The 18,954-nt window shown below is 51.1% G+C and overlaps 1 protein-coding gene across 1 annotated transcript in view; it reads right to left on the bottom strand.

Annotated features, from left to right (window-relative positions):
- cachd1 (cache domain containing 1) overlaps window positions 1-18,954 on the bottom strand; it is a 68,656-nt gene that overhangs the window by 29,895 nt on the left and 19,807 nt on the right. Inside the window, exons 2-3 of the mRNA XM_035415892.1 lie at window positions 6,497-6,559; window positions 1,326-1,474 (exon numbers count right to left, since the gene is read on the bottom strand). Of these exons, the coding sequence (XP_035271783.1) occupies window positions 1,326-1,474; window positions 6,497-6,559 (212 nt within the window). The remainder of the gene's footprint in view (window positions 1-1,325; window positions 1,475-6,496; window positions 6,560-18,954) is intronic.

Raw genomic sequence — 18,954 nt, 5'->3', positions numbered from 1 at the left:
CACGGATAGTGTGTGAAATACTCTTCAAAGTCCAGCGTGGGTCAGGGCTGGGCCAGGCAACAGCTGCACTGAGCAACACTGACGAGGGTTATGAAGGTCGCCCGTCCACTGGCGATGACAGGAATCACAATACTGAGCCCTCGCTCTGACAACAAGACACAGCTCATTCCACCTGTGGTGATGCTCTCTTCCTTCAGCCATTGTAAATAATAAATAGATAAATAAATAAATAAAAAAGTCCTTTTTTCACGAGCTAAAAAAAACCCATCACGCTCCAAAACGAGCTTCTGAAAATGAGCCCCTAGTCTGTTTTTTTTTGGGAAGACTTTGAAGTTCTGGGTGTGGGGAAGCGTCAGACGGAGCATCTCCACGATTCTGCGCCCCACTACCTTGCCAGAGCCCCGTCTTATATAATCTCTGCTTTGACTCTTCCTCACTTTCCCCATCGCGCTGCTGGAGAACAGCGGCGCCTGCTGCGGGGGGGAGGGAAAGCCCGGCCCGGATTTCGCTCTCCGCGGCGGAGCCACGCTGCAGATGGGCGGTAAAGATTCCCCTCGGCGAGGAACGCGACCCAAAACCCCATTAATTCACAGCGAGCCTTCGGCGAGAGATAACACCATCAAAACAGCGGTGAGGCCCAAGTCAAACACCTCAAGCTGCTTCTGTGGAGATTAGGTTGAAAGCGGGGCCTCGCTGAACCTGGACTCTGCGCTGGCTCTTTTGAGGCGCGTTTCAGACTGGATTTCGAGATTGCCTGAACGTCACGGCCAATGAAAGTTTCAGCTTGGCCCGCTGCCCGCCGCACAGACAGTTCTGCAGACATTATTATTAGCATCCGTTAGGTTGCACACGTCTCCACAAATGAAAATCAAGCCAGTTGAGCGCATCCTTTCATTCAAACTGGTGAAAAGTGTCCTTACAAAGAGAGGTGACCAAGGTGTCACTAGAAAAACAAATACTCTAATGTAACATGAGTGAAGAGCTTGGTAATGAAGAGTGAGAGCTGGGGAACAGTGTGAGAGATGGAGGCATTTTGGGGAGATGCTGATGTGGAACCATGTGAGAGACCCTGGTAGGATGTGGTAGGAGATGGTCATTTGGAGCTACTGTATGTATGAGACCCTGGGTGGACGTAGAGGGAGATGCTGATTTGTACACACGAGTGTGAGATGCTCGTTGGTTGTAGTGTGAGACGCTAGTTGGATGCAGAGTGAGGCGGTGGTTTGCAGTGTGAGGAGGTGGTTAGGTGCTGAGTGAGGTATGGTTGGGTGCAGTGTGAGGTACGGTTGGGTGCACTGTTGCTTAGAGCACGCAGAGCTACTCACTCCATCATAGAGGGAGGAATGGTGCAGCAGTCCTGGATGGCAGTGAGCGGGGAGGTCAGGTGGGCAGTGTAAGATGCCTCCACCACCTGCTTGTTTCTGTTCACAACATCCAGGTAGCGGTTGAACTTCTCACGTATCTTTTTCGCCAGCTGAAACACACACATTACACACACAGCATTCATGAGAACAGTTTTCCCCTGAACTCTGAGGTCAAATGTCTTTCACATGCTCATGAAAGGAAGAGTTCTGCTATGTGGAATATGCAGGAGTATTACTGGCAGGACTACTTTCTTCAGTGTTGCACTGGATTACTTTTTTTTCTGCTTTCTAGGTAGAAGTAAAAACACTCGGACACCATTAACGAAAATAATAAAACAACACATTCATAAATTATGACATGTAATTGGCTAACGATAAAATCAGAAATAAATAACGGTCGGTCACACAACACTGATAACAGCCTGGCTGGGCACGCCGTCAGCTCATGATTTCCGTAACAACAGCAGAAAAGCCCTCTGCCGCCAGGGCCAATCAGAACATCACATTAAAGGGAGACGGCCACATTAGAGAACTCGGGGGCCAATCAATCAATATTATACCTGCACCCAGCGTCTAGAAAGGCATGAAAGGATGACACCTGGCCCCTTTGCATTTCTGGTTAGTCCCGAGTCGCAGCATAATAGCGACAGCGACATGAAAGCTAATTGGGTTTCCCAGCGCGGGGCGCAGAGTGAGCTGGTTAGAGCCGGCTCGCCTGGGCGCTGGACGCGCGCTTCAATTACGGCTCTCACAGGGGAGCCGGGCCTGAATGGCCGGGCCCGTGCGCGCCAGCCTTTCATTCAGCGCGCTCCTCCTGGCGGGCTCATTAGCGCCCGGCGCGCCAGCGCTTGGCCCGGGTGTGGGAGCGGGATCCATGCGCTCGTCTCCGGGCGGGGCCAGGAGAACCGCGGCTCTTTACGGCACCGGCTTCGTGAGAGACGGGAGCCTGGGGGGAGAAACGCGCTCGGGGAGGGGGGGGAACGGAGCTACGGCGATAGCTCTCTCCTCCGAACGCCACAGTTACCTTCAGCGCGTTACCCAACAACGCTGAACCAAAGAGCGGGGAACGTACAACATCTGGCTGATTAATAAGCCAGCAGGTACACCTATTATTTCCAAACTTGGCCAGCGGCTCGGCCCAGCTGTTGCACATTTACAGGAAAGAAGGCGCGTTCTAGCCAAAGCGAGAGTGTATGAGGTATTTCTATTGCTCTGTTAAATGGGACCTGGTTCAACAGCTTAAGTGGTAACAGAGCGAAGTCGTACAAATTGGGAAGTAGAGGAAAGTGTTTACATTCAATATCATAGCATCGAGCGCAAGTCATTTTACTAGACAAAGGCCCTGTGTGTGTGTGTGTGTGTGAAGAGCACGGTCACGCAGCACTCTCACACTTCCTGTCCGCGGTTTCCTCTGGACCCTCCTCCGCAGAGGCCCCTTCCCGCCAACCGAACGCAGGGATTACCTCTCGGCTTCAGGGAGCTTCACATCCCCCTTGACAGAGCAGAGACCCCTGGGGTCACCCTCTGAGGCTCCACGGAAATGTCAGCAGCGTTTGGAAGACAGCAATCTCCTCTTTCCTTAAAGGCCCCTGATGCACGGCCGTCACGTCAGCCTCGCTCGTATAGGGGATTGCCCATACAGGGGTTTGCCCATACAGGGGTTTGTGCTCATATGGAGGTTTGCTCATACAGGGGTTTGCTCATACAAGGGTTTGTGCTCATATGGAGGTTTGCTCATACAGGGGTTTGCTCATACAGGGGTTTGTGCTCATACAGGGGTTTGCTCATACAGGGGTTTGTGCTCATATGGAGGTTTGCTCATACAGGGGTTTGTGCTCATACAGGGGTTTGCTCATACAGGGGTTTGTGCTCATATGGAGGTTTGCTCATACAGGGGTTTGTGCTCATACAGGGGTTTGCTCATACAGGGGTTTGTGCTCATATGGAGGTTTGCTCATACAGGGGTTTGTGCTCATATGGAGGTTTGTGCTCACATGGAGGTTTGCTCATACAGAGGTTTGTGCTCACATGGAGGTTTGCTCATACAGAGGTTTGGTTCATACAGGGGTTTGCTCATACAGAGGTTTGTGCTCATACAGGGGTTTGCTCATACAGGGGTTTGTGCTCATATGGAGGTTTGCTCATACAGGGGTTTGTGCTCATACAGGGGTTTGCTCATACAGGGGTTTGTGCTCATATGGAGGTTTGCTCATACAGGGGTTTGTGCTCATACAGGGGTTTGCTCATACAGGGGTTTGTGCTCATATGGAGGTTTGCTCATACAGGGGTTTGTGCTCATATGGAGGTTTGTGCTCACATGGAGGTTTGCTCATACAGAGGTTTGTGCTCACATGGAGGTTTGCTCATACAGAGGTTTGGTTCATACAGGGGTTTGCTCATACAGAGGTTTGCTCGTACAGGGGTTTGCTTGTACAGGGGATTGCCCATACAGGGGTTTGCTTGTACAGGGGATTGCTCACATGGGTTAACTTGTACAGGGGTTTGCTGGAGTCCGTCAGCAGTATGGTGTAATTAAGTGATCCAGTCAAGCTTCTCACCACCGTTTTCAGCTCATCCTGCTTGTCACAGACATTTTTCCTCATGCTGATTTATTAGCAAGATTAGAAAATGTGGTTTTGAAGATTTTGCCTTACTCTGCAAGTCAAATCCCCCCTCACGACATTACACACCAATAATCTCTCAGGATGGACCAAACTCACATCACTCATGAGAATTGACAAGTCTATCTTCAGGGCCTATAATGCAAGGAGTAGACCTTCCTGTAGCCTACTGCATCTACCTTAAAGCAAAGTAAACATGTAAATTACCCTTTAGAAATCTAGTCTCAATGTGAGGCTGTTCAAATCAGTAAAACAAGATTTTCTGTTGCCTATATTGCATTAACTACATGTACAAATAAACCAGATTTCAATAAATGTTTTTATAACTAATGCATTAGTTCATTAATGGCTCTGATCGATATAGCCTATTAAGTGTGTGCATCTGTGTACGTTCTCCTGTCCTTCTAAGATCTAAATCCCGAAGCTCTCTCGGGTGAATATGAAAAACACATTTCCACTACACTTCTTTCCTGGTGGACAGAGAAAGACACCATTTTGTAAATTGCGACAGGAGAGATATTTCATTCCGGAAAGGAACTCTTCAAATTCTTCAAAGAGCTACCAGGGAATCAGTTACACAGAGGCTTGCACTCAAAGTGCTGCCTCCATATTTCACAGCACACACACAAACATAAACAGACTCAAAAGGCCGGACACAAAAGCTGATTGAAGTATGCTAAACAACATCAGCCATCCTCACAGGTGTGTCTAGCTAGAAGAACATTACTACAAACATTGAAACTGCTTTACAAAAAAAAAAAAACACCTCCTTTACATTTCAGTCTTCAGAGTGCAGCTGTGTGTCCCTCCCAGCACTGTTCAGGGATGGAGGGCTGCCATGATGACGACACCGCCATTAAAGAAAGCATTACGCTTAGTATTCATTTCAATTGTGCTGCTAAATGGCACCCCGTATTCAGCCAAGAAAACCAAACAAGGAGAAATGTGAACAAAATCAACAAACGTAATAATTAATGATTCATACCACCTTTGACAAAGTTCTTAAGAAAAAACCAAGGAGGATTCAGAGGCTTCAAAAAAAACCTACACCTTTGTTGATTCTGTTGCCATGGTTTCTCTGGGCAGCCAAAAGCAACACGCACACATTTAAGAGACCTGACAAAGACAACAACTTTGCACACGTAGCAGTGCCTAGGACCATCACAGTGATGATCAACAGGGACTTGCACTGGCACAGAGTCAGGCAGGAGAGGACTGAGGGGGGTCACATGGCTTCATCCACACGGCCAGTGTTAAAAAAGTGGGCCTCGTTTGCCAAACTCTGGCAGATGACAGAGCTGAAAGGAGTCCAATGGAAAGTACTCACCTAGCCTACACCCTTCCACACGCACTGAGAAAACAGCCCAACGCAGCAGAGAAACGAGCTGGCTGGCCTGCCAGGTACACGGACCTTGTTTTCAACAGCGCTGCTCAAACATACCAGCCCGAAACATCTGGAGCCAGACAAAAGCGGCCTCTTGTGCATAACGTTCGGAATCTGTTTTTCACAAAACCTGAAAGCCAGATCTTTTCAGTTTTAATCAATGTGTCAAAAAGAGTCGTTGCCAACGAGCCACTTAAGTTCTTACACACACTCGTGGGGAGCAAACAGCTACAGGTTAGACTAATTCATGCAGGGCTTTTCTCTGAGGCTGGAAAAACAAATAACTTCTTGCCCGTTCTTGCTTTGCGCTTTGTGATCCGCGGAGAGGGTTCTGGAGCGCGCCTGAGCTGCTGTCAGGCTGCTGTCACTTCCCCCAGATTTATTTGGGGGACGGGAGCCATGACGACGTTAATGCCATGCGAAAGGAGCAGGAGATACGGAGCGCTCCAGACTGAGGCCCAGGGGCGAGTTCCTGTCAGAGCTCCCCGCCGGGCCCCCAGAGCTCTTTAATCACCGGCAGGGTTTGGGACGGAGCCCCTGTTTATTTTACCCAGTACCTGATAAGGCTCCCGCCATATGTTCCTGGATCCCCACGGCGCAACGAGGCAGAGCGCCAATACTCCCCCGACAAACAAACGCCTCCGCGGCGCGCTACACGTTCGACGGGTTGGCGGTTCCAGAAGTTTCCGAACGATGAATCTGAATGGCAGGCAAATGGGCGAAGCACCGCCGCGTACGCACGCGCTCAAATGTGCTTCGTGTCACGGACGCGGAGCGAGAAGGCTCCGGACTGGATATGCTGGCTTCGCGTCCGCTCTACAAACGCCCTGCGCTGTTCAGGAGCTCACGGCGAGAGGGAATGCCTCAGAGAGGAGCAGGTACGGGGGAAGGAATATTTCAGCGTCAGGAGAACAGCAGCAGCACAATGTGAATGGAGCGTTCTCTCTCCTCAGGCTCAAGCCATGGCAGGAACACAGCGTGGAACACAGCGTGGAACACCGTGTGGAGCACAGTGTGGAACACAGCGTGGAGCACAGTGTGGAACACAGTGTGGAACACAGCGTGGAGCACAGTGTGGAAGGTCACTCAGAAACCCTGCGCTCAACACGGCCTCTCTGGGGACTTACCTGCTGCACTTCGGTCTCGCCGTTTGAAGTCTTTTCAGTGTACACGAAGGAGTTGAAGATTCTCTGAAAAAGAGAAGAAATACGGTCAATATAATATAAAATTACAGTTCAATAACACCAAAATTGGATCATCTGAAAGAAAAATCTTCTGAAAAGGCTTTTCTGGTAAAGCTGAGCGACACGCTCGGTTCCACCTGTGGGCAAGTTCAATCATTCAGTGGGATTTCTTCTGGGTACAATCTGGTGGTCTACATGCTATTTCGTCCTAAGCGTTCCATCAGATTTTTACACTTAGGCCTACTCTAGAAAGGAAAGTACAAGTCGGCTTCTAAAGTACAAGCCCTTTATCTTGCTTTTTCACGGCTAATGATCCGTTTCCTGAAATTATGCCATTTCTACTAATTGTTGTAAATTGCAATAATTTTGTTTTGCTTACAAAAATCAGACTTTCCCAGGAGAGATAATTGTTAACAGGCAATGCTGCTATGATTCTGGCATGTGGCTGTAAGGAACGGCCATATCATGGAGGGGTGGTCTCTCAGAGTGAACTCTGGGTCGACGTGACGATACTATGGATACTGTCTCCACAGAAATGTCATGCTTCCAGTTCTGGAATGAAGACACAGTGCAGGATCAGTCCTGGTCCTCTAGCACACTCATGGAGCCATGTGGGCCCAGGAAAGGTAAGAGCTGAAACTGTAAAAAAACCACCCTGTACCTTAAATGTTCACCCTCAAACACTCACAACCCCAAAATTCTGGCACAGCATCATTTTAACCCGCTTCTTGAGCCAACCGCTGGTCAGCAAACACAGAGCTGCAAGTACCTGACTGGTACCCTTCAACGGAAACTTAAAAAGAGTGAATATTCCAAAAATAAACCATCCCTCACACTGTAAGAAAACTCTAATTTATTCTTCATAAATGACCACAAACATGCATTTTCACTTCTATGAAGAAAAATGTATATGGATGAATTCTTACTTCATGCAAGATTCTTGTACTCACTTTCATGAATACTGATGGGAAATCATTAAACTTTATTTTTTTTACTCAGCAAAAAGTATTAGATGTAGGCTACTTATTCAAGTAATCAATAAGGAATCCCATGGTTGAATATTCAAAAGATCAAACACGTGCCAGTCTTACTATGCCAGACACTCAACATCACACGTAGTGGAGATCTTTGTGGTCTAAATCCGCATGACGTAGCTACAGTACACAACCGGCAGCCTCCAATACCCCTCCTCCCAAATACACACTTACACAAAACCGCATTGCAGCTGATCTCCTGAGTGCCACAAACCTCCCCACAGCTGAAGCAACACTCGCTAACAGCTACAACCACCGAGAGGCACGAAATATAGCTAAATAAATACTCCCCTTAAACGGGCAGCAGGTGTTTCACTCTGAGCGGCTACGCTACGCGCGCGGCTAAATCTGCTTTCACGGGGATTATTCTATCCACTTCTTTCCCTTTCGCTCGTCTTCACCGACTGTCAGACAAATGCCAGCAGGCGCGAAATTACCCAGAATTCCTCCGCTCCGCAGAAACCTGAAATTCATACTGCCCTCGCTGCACCAACAACGGTGAGGTACCCTAATCCTCCCGCAGACCTCATTACAATTCAGCATTGCGGTGGGACGAGGTCTGGGGGAAGGCCACAGAAGCAGGCACGTTTCCTGCTCCGCTTTTTCCCCCAAGAACCCGTCAAACCCCTCATCGACGGATTAGCGCTGGAAAGTTCCGCAAGTCTCCGCGAATCGCAGAGGAGCCTGTCACTGGAAACTGCGACGGGGGTTTAATGAAGAAAAGGAGAGCGCTTATTGGGTTTTGTCTTATGGGCTGGGGGCCGCTAACTGGCAGGAGGGGAGGGCTTGGGATGCGGCTGAAATGCGCTAGCAGACCTGCGGATGCCTGCCGTCACCTGACGCCTCCCCCGAATTCCACACAGCGCTGCGAAACACACATCACTCACACGGGCGTACACACACACACGCACGCACAGGACGGGCTGGGAGCCGTCATCGGTTCCCCTTTGCCTAAAAGCGCTCAGCGGGCGCGCCCCCGCTCTTAGGAGACGGTGCTTTGGACGCTAAACCCACAAATAAAGACGCGGTGGGCCGCGTGCAGACGCACACGCGCGCAGACGCACACGCGCGCAGACGCACACGGGCGCAGACGCACACAGGGGGCCGCGCGTCCCCCCCCGGCGCGGAGCGTTTGTTTTTCGAGCCGCTCTGATGACTTTCGCAGCTATGCCTCGGGGCCGGGAGGAATGTTGCAGCTTGGAACCCGAGCCGCTGCAATGTCACCCCGGCGACCGCGGCGGGGCGGCTCCCCCGAGGGGGGCGGGGAGGGGTCACCGCCTCGGGAGCTTTCGGGGGGGGGGGGGGGGGAGGAGTGCAGGGGTAGAGAGCACTGCGTAATTACGAGCGTGGCCCAGGCCTGGACTGGGCTTCCTGGACTCGCTGAGGCTGGTGTTACGCTGGAGCAGCCCCCGCCGCACGCCTGTTTCCACTACGCCTCGGCGGGGAGGTCAGACGCGCGTCTCTCGCTACGCTGCGTATCGCCAGGGCGGCTAGGCTAGCTGCGCCAAGGCCGCGCGTGACCGGCAGAGATGACACGGGAGGCGGCGAAATGAAGCGGGGCCCTCCCCCTCCCCCGCCCCGCTCTCTTCGGCATGCGTTAAATGGGACCGGCCCTTTGGAGTGTCCCTCGCATCTCCGCAGATCCGCTCCCCTAAGCGCCGTCTCCAGAGAGAACAGACTCCTCAGACCGGCGCGCCGGAGAGGCTCTGAGGGGTCTGGGGCATTTCCATTAAAACGGCGCAGCTGAGGGATAAACCCGTTAGCCATTCAGCCGCCTTCAAAGGCCGGCCCCCGAGCGGTAATCCACATTCATTTGGGATTGCGGCGGGCCGGCGGAAGGGCGCGATGGCATGAAACGGTTTGCAGATAAGTTTCCTAATCCTCTCTTTAGGCTGCGCGGCAATAGTCTTCAGGTGGACCCGGTTGGGCCTGGGCTGCCCAACCTGCAGTCGCACCCCAGGGGCGCGCAGGGGGGCCCTCCGAGCCTGCGGGGCCCATCGCCGGCCCGGTTCGGCGGGTCACCCCCGGGCGGGCGTGCCGGCCTGAGTAAAGGGCACCTGCACTGGAGCGGGTCTGGAGCAGCTGGGGAGGCCGGGGTTCACCCAGGCCAGCGGCACCGGCTTATAAACCCCGCAGATGAAAGGCCAGACAAAAGCAGCGAGGAGCCGGGGAAGACGCGGCCTGCTTCCTGCGGCAGGTAGCGCACCAGCCCCCCCCCGGTCCCCCCCTCCCCGTCCCCCCCACAACCAATATACTCTTTGCACTACAAAGGGCCAGAGCCAAAATGAAGAGTCTTTGCTTTCCCTCTGATGTGCTTTTTCCACCCCCACCTCCCCCGACTCGGCTTCTAAAGACAGGATGCCTGCAAAGCAGGCCTGAGCCAGACGAACCCTGCACCTGTGAACACTGTGCGCACGCACCCCTACCTTTCAGCAGCCTGCAGATGCACACTCACACCCGCAGCCCACCGAAACACAACGGCCTGCACCCTCTTCATACTGTAATAAACCGCTGTCGCGAAAAGATATGAAAAGCAGAGATTTGACGTATAAAATCATAGATTACTCGAGGATTAAACGTACGCAAATCGTTTCATATATGGATTAAAAATTAATCGGTGTCCTTGCCCGACAAAGCATTTGAACAAAGGGAAGCAAAACCAGTGTCATTTGCCTGCGTTCTGATTCACGGCAGAGCAGATTGCCTAATTAAATGCCCAACTGTCGCTGCTTGCCAAAAGCCTGGTTCACTCTAGTGGCAGTGAATGAAGTAGACCACATTCGTCACATCTTCCAAACTCATTTTTACGCTGTGGAATCCCCAAAGCTGCTTCTCCGGCCAATGAGAGACACGCCTTTGAAGACGGAGAAAAGCGCAAAACAGATTTTTTATTTTTTTTGCTCCTCTGTTTGAAAAAAGAACTGGTGAAATGGCTGATGGGTATTGTGTGGGGCAGAAACGCGGGCAAATTAGTTCCACATGTAAGGAAGGAAAACATTTCTCTCTCCTTTTTTTTTATTCTTTCACATCAATGTGTGACTGAGTTGTCATGGCACGGAGATTTCCATACAAAATGGATCTTGGTGACGGACTGTTTATTTAATAAAACATTTCTACAACTTCATTTATTTGATTTTTTGAAAGTGAGGAAACGTGGCGGTTTAAGGCACACAAACTGGCGAGCCCGTTAGGAAAATGACTTCTGTGCGTATCCGTGGGTACCGTTTGAGTAACACTAACAACCTACAGCACGGCGGAGAAAGAACGAACCGCCACCTCAGGGACGTGGCCGTTATCGAAGCTCGGGACTACAAAGTAGGAACGGCATTAAGCGGCAGCTTCACCAGCTAGCCTTCATGCTAAGCAGAGACAAGCGAGAGCCTCGCTCGCGAGCGTGAACGCATGCCCGCGTCTCAGCACACAGGAAACAAAATGGCTGACTGGAGAGCGAGCGCGTGAATGAAAGGAGCTGACGTATCTGGGTTGTGAGCCGCGGCTCAGCCCCACGCGGAGAGGAGACGGCCGACGCAGACCGAGGCCCCGCAGTAACGAACCCCTTTGTGAAAACAGCGCAGGGCCCGCTGAGGGAGCGGGTCACGGAGCCCAGCCCCTCACACATCTCACATCCACAGCGCCACTGTTTTCTTTTGCTGGGGCAGACAGGATATAATGGTTTCCACATGTAAGGGGGTGGGGGTGTGGGGGGCCCTAAATAACAATGATAACGGTTGAGATGCAGCGTGTTCAGTCTGGCCCTCTCTCTCCCTCTCAGAAAGCCAATGCCCGGGACTGTTCCAGTTTGGAAATCTGGACGCGCACTATATCCGTCAGCGTTAGGAAAACAATGTCTGTGACAATTGTTGAAGAGCAAGAAATTTAAACACCCATAGGGCTTATAAAAAAAGGAGCAAAACTGGCCAATCTATTTTCAGTCCTTTCCACTCATAGCTGCAAATCAAATATATGAGAAGCAATTATTCTGGCGGAGTGGAGTGCTAAGCTGAAATATGACAGAAATATCACAGAATTTCAGAAGAAAAAAAAATGTTCCCCCAAAATAAATAACTACTCTGCGACAGACTAGTCCTCAAGTTTACAAAAGGCTTCCACCAAGCAAAACTGTAATCTTTATCTTACAAACCACCAAATAGCTTAGCCAACAGCCAATGCAAAAGACATGAGCCACACTGGGTATAATCTAAAGGACTGGACTTCTTAAAACAGCACGCCGTCATGTAATGATGAGTAAAAACAACCTATTAGTGCACCGGCAGAAAATGTTCAGTCCTCTCCAAATTGAACACACAAGTATTAAACCTGAAGTCCTGAAATATCTCTGGACATGGAAGCTTTCACTCCATAAAATCTGTCATGGACATAAATAATTAGAAGCTGGCAAGTTCAGCAACAACTGAAATTAAAGAGCTGCACTGTTCTTCTGAAGAAAAATGTTAGAACTTCTCCTTTTTGTTGTCAAAGTTAAGGACAAATGTTGACTGAATCCAAGCCAAATGATTGAGCCAACAAGTCCTGGGGCAGATTAAGACAGAAAATAGCAGGCGGCACTAAAAAGGAAAGGTGCTCAAAGGTAAAGAAAAAAGGAGCAGCCCTAGCTATTCAAAACAGTGATTAAATCAATCTTAACTTCTGATTAAATAAAAAAAACTTTTCACCCGGCAGAATGAGATATTTAAAGAAACCCGAGTACAAACAGGCAGCTATATAAAGAGGCAGGCTCTCCAGGAGAGGACACTGAAAGGCAGAAGCCCGCCCGCCCGCCTGCCCGCCCGCCCGCCCGCCCGCCCGCCCGCAAGCGCGAGGCTAAGCCGCCACACAAAGCCCTCCTCTGAGCGAAATGGAGCTCGCGCCTCCGCCTGACATTCCCCAAACTCATCCATCTCCCCGGACCCGGGGAGCAGCTCTCCCGCTTCCTGCCCCCGGGATTATCCCCGCTCATCACGCCACGTCCGCCGTGCGAGGGGGGGGGGTCTGACCGCCGCGCTAAATCAGCCTCGGACGGGCCGAGGGACAGGAAGCGAGGCACTCGACAAAGGAGCGACGGCGGCGACTGGGGAGGCGAGGCAGAGCGTCTCCCTGTGACCGATGCCACGGGGGGGGGGGGGGGGGAGACTGTAACACGTTTTCTAGTGGGACCGCTACATCACGGCCAGTCACGGCAGGCCAAACGCTCAGGACTTGAGCACAGTCCAAGTTCGGAGAAGGTTGACTTCGCTATCGTTGGCGGTGTTAAACAGCTCAGACTAGCCTCAAGCAAGTCAAACAAGAGCACCCCCATCCCCCAGCAACGTTCCTACATTTTCTAAATATGACCGCAGTCCAATCTGGTAAAGATTTTCAAAATCAGAGACAGCAGAAAATCAAGCAGTGCCAAAACAACAACGTTCTGCACAAACTGGGGAAACTGTTCCTGCGTGCTGTAACACTCTGAACCCAGGTAGACTCAAAGAGACCTGGCAGGCTCTCCAAACCTGAGCTGCGTTGGCCTGGGGAAGACACACGTCCATCTCTACGGTCAATGTGCGGATTGCTCCATTTTTAATTAGGGTGTCGCTGGCTACTCAGATCTACAAAAAAGCATGGCGGGCTGTACCTGTGGCTGGAAACTTTCGGGTGCCCAGAGAAGCGCCTGTGGTGCTGTAATGGTGAACGATCCAGGCAGAGGCGCGATGAGAAACATCTGCCACGGGTCAGCGCTCGGGTTGACGGTAAAGACGCTGGAGGATTCCTTACAGCAGCGAGAGCGCCGGCCACCTGAACCGCACTTTTACGGCTAGCGCGTAAATCACCCAGCTCCCTTTGACTCTGATCCTCTTCTCAGAGCCGTCAGAATGAAGGATGCTCCCCTGAACATAGCACACAGATGCAATTACACCGTCTCTTCTGAACCTCCCCGCTCTCCTCAGCACTGTGTCTAACACATAACTTGGAGAACTGGACTGACTTCAGCTTAAAAGAAAAACAGACTGGGAAATAATAGCCCGTTGTAGTTTCTCCACCCTCAGATTCAGTTTCTCAAAGAGACGCTCCACAACACCTTTTTTTTTCATGAGCACGTGTGCACCAGTTTGACTAACAGACAGGCATTTGGAAGAACCAAAGAAAAGGAGCACTGGCTTTGTTTGGAGGCAAACACACCTGAATGTGCTAAAAATACTCAGAACCAGCAGGCTGGAGAGGAACAAGGGCCTTCCAGTTTCATTCACATCAGCATGGCCTGTGATGACAGGCAGACATTAGGATGTGGGTGCAGCTCTCCCACCGCGCTCTGAGCTGGTGTGGGAATCGCGTTAAAGCCCAGCTCTCTGCCTGCCTCCGGCCCCTCTGGGCCCTGCCGGTGGTTAGCAGGAACAGCCCGCAGCACCCGCAGACAGCAGGCCATCGCCGCGGACGTGCCCGCTGCCAAAACATCTCACCAAAACCCCCAGGAGCCGGCCGGGCCCCAGAGACTCCGGCGGCACTCGCGCCACCGCCAAACCCACACGGGGCAGGTCCGCTCCCGCGGCCGCCTGACCAACATGCCGGCCGGAGCAGGGATTTGGCACGCCACACCGAGGGCCAGGGAGCGTGCCAAACAGTCAATTTCACCAAAATAAATAAGGACGGCTAAGGACCTGATTTTCCAGAAATGAAGGGAAATGGAGATGAAAGGTCCCAGAAGGGCCGTTTAAAAATAAGGTAAGGAGGCCATCAAGCGGCGTCTACAGGCTTGTTAATGGCAGCGCTCTCGATCGGTCGCGCCAAGCTAAACGGACCTCACCTAACCCACCGCTGCTCCCAATCTGCGTTTCACTTCAGGACCAGTCATCTGAGGAATAGCGTAATATCCTCTGCTGCAGCTGAGCCATAGCCTTTGGCAAGAGAAAAGTTATCAGAAGTTTTTTTCGGAGATGTAGAGAGAGAGAGAGAGAGAGAGAGAGAGAGAGAAGGAAAGCAGGAGTGGCTCAGAGGTGGTCCTTCTGGAGTGCAAAATCATGTGAGATCCAGTGGAAGCACTCGAAGAGGCCCTGGCGACACCCTTCAAAGAGCAAGGCAGCTCCTTTCATGTCACTTTCAGGCCTTCTACTCGGAATTTGGTGAAGGAGCCGTAATGGCGCCAGCAGGAGGCGTAGGCTGCTGCCTTGAGTGTCAGGGCCACGATCGCTTCCTACCCATAAGGCCCGGCTTTAGCCTGGCCTGCCTCCATTAGCCTCTGCCACGTTTCTAGGCTAGCATATTGCAGTGTTTAGGACCTCTCCCGGAGGGACCACTATGAAAAGGGAAGCCAAATGTCAGCGCTGTCCAGGCAAACAAAGGAAACAACAACACCAACAACAGAAAAACCCTGCAGACAACCTGCGCTGGTCACACATTCACAGGATGACATATTACAAGCTGTACTCCCAGCCTGGCCTTTGATTCTTCCTTACATCCTCACGAAAGAAGGTGTCTCAGCAGTGGAACTTTAAAAAAATATATATATTGTTTTGAAGCCAAACAAGGCTGCATATATCCAATTCCCACCATAATTTGAAATGTTCAATTATCTGCAACTGCTCATGCTAACACGAGAGTTCTCCTCCATAACACATGATGCAACTACTACTACTGGTCACACCACAGAGTAAACTGGCATAGAGTGGAGTCGGAGGAAGACCATTCATATGTAGCTTTGACATGCAGTCTATGGGTGCCCCGATCGACCAGTGAGGTCACTAGAGAGCAATGAAACGTGGACCTCTAACCTACTTTGAACCCTTCCATGCTGTAATCAGGAATTGTAGGTTTCCCCAGTGGAGTTAGCGGCCACAGTCAACACCGGCACGTCCAGGATTCGATCCGAGGCGATGAGTCTCATCCACGCACCACAGCGTGGTGCTTCAACCGAATGAGCCGTCCAGCAGCTCACAGCTGTGGAACGTTTTATTAGCGCTGACCCCCGTCTACTGCAGGAAGCCGCCATGCCAAAGAACACACATAAAACGGGAACGTCTTCCAGTGTGCGCAGCGGAGCGGGGCAGGAAAGGCTTTACTTTATCAGCGGTGCAGAAACACTGGGGGGAAAAGGAAACCTTCTGTCAGGCCAGGCGCTTTGATGCCCGGCCACTCCATTCCAACACTTCCACTTCAGAGGAATGTCGGGCCGCAAAGTCGATAGTGTATGGGGGGGCGGGGGGGCGGGGGGGCAGGGAGGTTGGGGACAAAGAAGCCCACCCGGAATCTTGGCGACCCTCAGCCACCCTGAAGGCAACGGCTCCGGCGATGACGCGAGCGCTGAGGCTACGGCGGTGTCTGGCGGGGAGCCGTCCGCGTAGGCCCGTCACCCCGCCACCCGCGGCCACTGGCCGTTTCCCACGGTGGCTGCAGTCTGTGTGAAGGACACACCCACCCGCACGGCTGCGTATTCCATCAAGGAGCAGGCGGGTCGGGAGCATGCGGCTCGGGCCGGGAAAATGGCAGATAAGAAAGCGCAGGGGAGGCCGAAGGCCGAAGCGAACGCGGCGTGCGACAAGACCTCGGCGGGGGCGCTGTGTGAGAATCGTTACATTTCTGCCGTCTGGCAAAGCCCCTAGCGCGCGTTCCGCTGGGCCAGAGAGGGATCCCACCGTGCGCTTTAGCCCCGGGGGCACAGGCCGCTCCGCCCTGACCACCGGCGGTCCGGCAGGCCCGGGCTCCAGCGGCGCTGGCCACACGGTCCGTTAGGCACGGGCTGCACTCCGGGTCTGCTCCCGCGGCCAGGTCCCGGGGTGAGGGGTCCCGGAGGCCCGGGGGGGGGGGGGTCCCGTCCGACTCGATTAGTCTCTGATGGAGGGGCCCCACGGCCCCCTTCCAGCCTCTGCACAGCAGCTCTCGGCCGGGCGGCCATCTTCTCTTCCTCCCACACGGGCACAGCAACCTTTAATGAGAGCCTGGCTCACAGAGGAGGCCTCCCGTCTCAGACAGGAAGTGTGTTCAAGCAGAGTTCACACACAAAAGAGAATTAGAGAAAACACTGTTCAAAGACTCTTTCGCCACTGCATTGTGGGTCAGTGAAATATGCTGCAGTACAGATCTGCATAGCCGCATGCTAAAGCTCTGCAGATCTGCATAGCCGCATGCTAAAGCTCTGCTCCAGTACAGATCCGCATAACCGCAAGGTAAAGCTCTCCTGTAGTACAGAGCCACATAACCACATGCTAACACTCTGCTGCAGTACAGATTTGCATAACCGCATGCTTAAGCCCTGCAGCGGTACAGATCCGCATAACCGCATGCTAAAACTGCTGCAGAACTCCCGCGCTAACACAGCCCTCCACATTCTCCCAACTTGCCTTATCTCCAGCCCGCTCAACTCAGACATCTGTGTGTCACTCACATTGCAGACTCAACGCTCACGACGTGTGATGTGACTGACACAGAAACAGACAGCGGAGCAGGGGAGGGTCGGCAGGGCTGGGGAGCAGAGATAACTGTGACAGGAATACGCTCCGAATACCGCAGACGGCCAGATACCGTCCCCAATGGCGTGGCTGAGGAGGAGCGCGCTAATTACCTCCTCAAAGCCATCGTCGTCCTCATACAACAGACCTCCAGCTGGGCAGTAAAAGACCTGACGGTTTGGATAAGGAAATCCACCACAAAAGGATCCCTTTAGGGGAAAGCCAGAGAGTATTTACAGAGCCGATACCCTACAAAGAGTTATTTCAGCACCTGCAACCTGCTCGCGTGCTCTCGTCTCCCAATTCCTACGTGCCAAAACCATGCCAAAAACCACAGCTATAACTCCAAAGGAAAAGCAAATAAAAAAATCCACTGGGGACCAATTAAAAATAAATCAATTTGTACGAAAATATAAATTATTTTCCAAGGTTAAAGGCATACCATGCAGGATGAAAATATCAGAAGACAACATGCTCAGTCATCACTGTGATGCACTGGCAATCTGTCAATGTGCACTTCTGCCCAGTCCTTGCTTGTCTGCCTGTATTTGATATTATTATGGATGCAATGGTATTGCACTTGGATTTATGTCATTGTTGTTATTGTGTTGCAAAAACATAACTTGGCAATTGAAACATTTCATTTTTGTCATGGATAATGCGGTTACAAAAAGAAACTTATTTCAAATGTGGTTTTCATTTTCATTTAAATTATGACAGGGTTGTGTCACAGAGGGAAAGAAAAACTGAATATGGAATGGACTTTGCATTTTAAAACAAAAGTTTTTCTTTTTCACATTTTCATCTGAATAAATATGTCATGATTAATGCGCGCATCGAATGAAACCAAAACATAGGCATAATTGCCAATTTCAAGTTTCATTTGAATTCTGGTGCGGATATGCTTCCATTCCTTGGTGGCTAATCTAATGCTATCCAAGTGGCCGGTCAGCACTCAGGTTAGGTAGCTGGCATTATTAGCTAACTAAATTCAGTTATGTTTGCCTACGTTAGCTGGCTGGCCATGATGGCATGAGAATATGCTGTGGGTAACAAAGTAAAGGAAAAACAAGGCTGGTGGATAAGATTCCAATCCACTTCTCTCGGCTCATATGGGCTAACTAGCAATCGTTAACTAGGAAATACGGGAGTCCACAAGTTGAAAAATCCTACTACCCCGATAGGAATTTGTTTCCGAAAACATTCTGCTACTGCAGACCAATATCCTTAGACGGAGAGAAACAAAATGCATTTTGCACTAAATTCATATCTTAGGGGAATGTGCGGCTGTGTGCCTTTGTTGCCACGGGTGTTGGCTGGTAGGCCGCGACGTGGGGGTCTTCTAGGCTACTTCCCCGATCTGCTGAAGGGGGAAGGCAGCCTCCTAACGAGCTATGCAGCGGGAGAGGCCTACAACTTCCCGGCAATACATACACAAAGCTATACTATGTAAACATGCAAAAATAAACAAAGATAAAAGCAACAATGAATTGACGTATTTGTGCACATGCGTGCTTGCTTTACAGACTTTTGCAGTGCTTCCAGGCAGGCTAGAGCAGACTGAAACCCATTGGTGCTGTGCTAGCAGTGGCTAGTGTGGGTCCAATTCCATCACCACTAAGCTGAATGGGGGAGATGTTTTTGATTGTAAACATCTCAGGCAAGGAAATCCTGCATAGTATGTTTTTAAGGCGGTCATGCAAATATTAAATTGGAAAAATAAATTCTCTGCTACATTCTAAAAATTCTGAGATTGATGAATGCAGACTTTTGTCACGTTGTAGAACTTACCGAAAATATCAGTCTTATTCATAAAAAAAAGCCTTGATCTTTTCCACGCTCTCCCACTGTACACGCTCACAGATCTTTTTTAGGCACAGCATAAAGGCTGATCTTCATGACACTGAATAGAGCACATCCTGTAAGTTTGAAAGCTGCAAATAATAAATGA

This window comes from Anguilla anguilla, chromosome 4, assembly GCF_013347855.1.
Source record: "Anguilla anguilla isolate fAngAng1 chromosome 4, fAngAng1.pri, whole genome shotgun sequence".
Lineage (NCBI taxonomy): Eukaryota > Metazoa > Chordata > Actinopteri > Anguilliformes > Anguillidae > Anguilla > Anguilla anguilla.
This window is presented reverse-complemented; position numbering and strand designations above follow the sequence as displayed.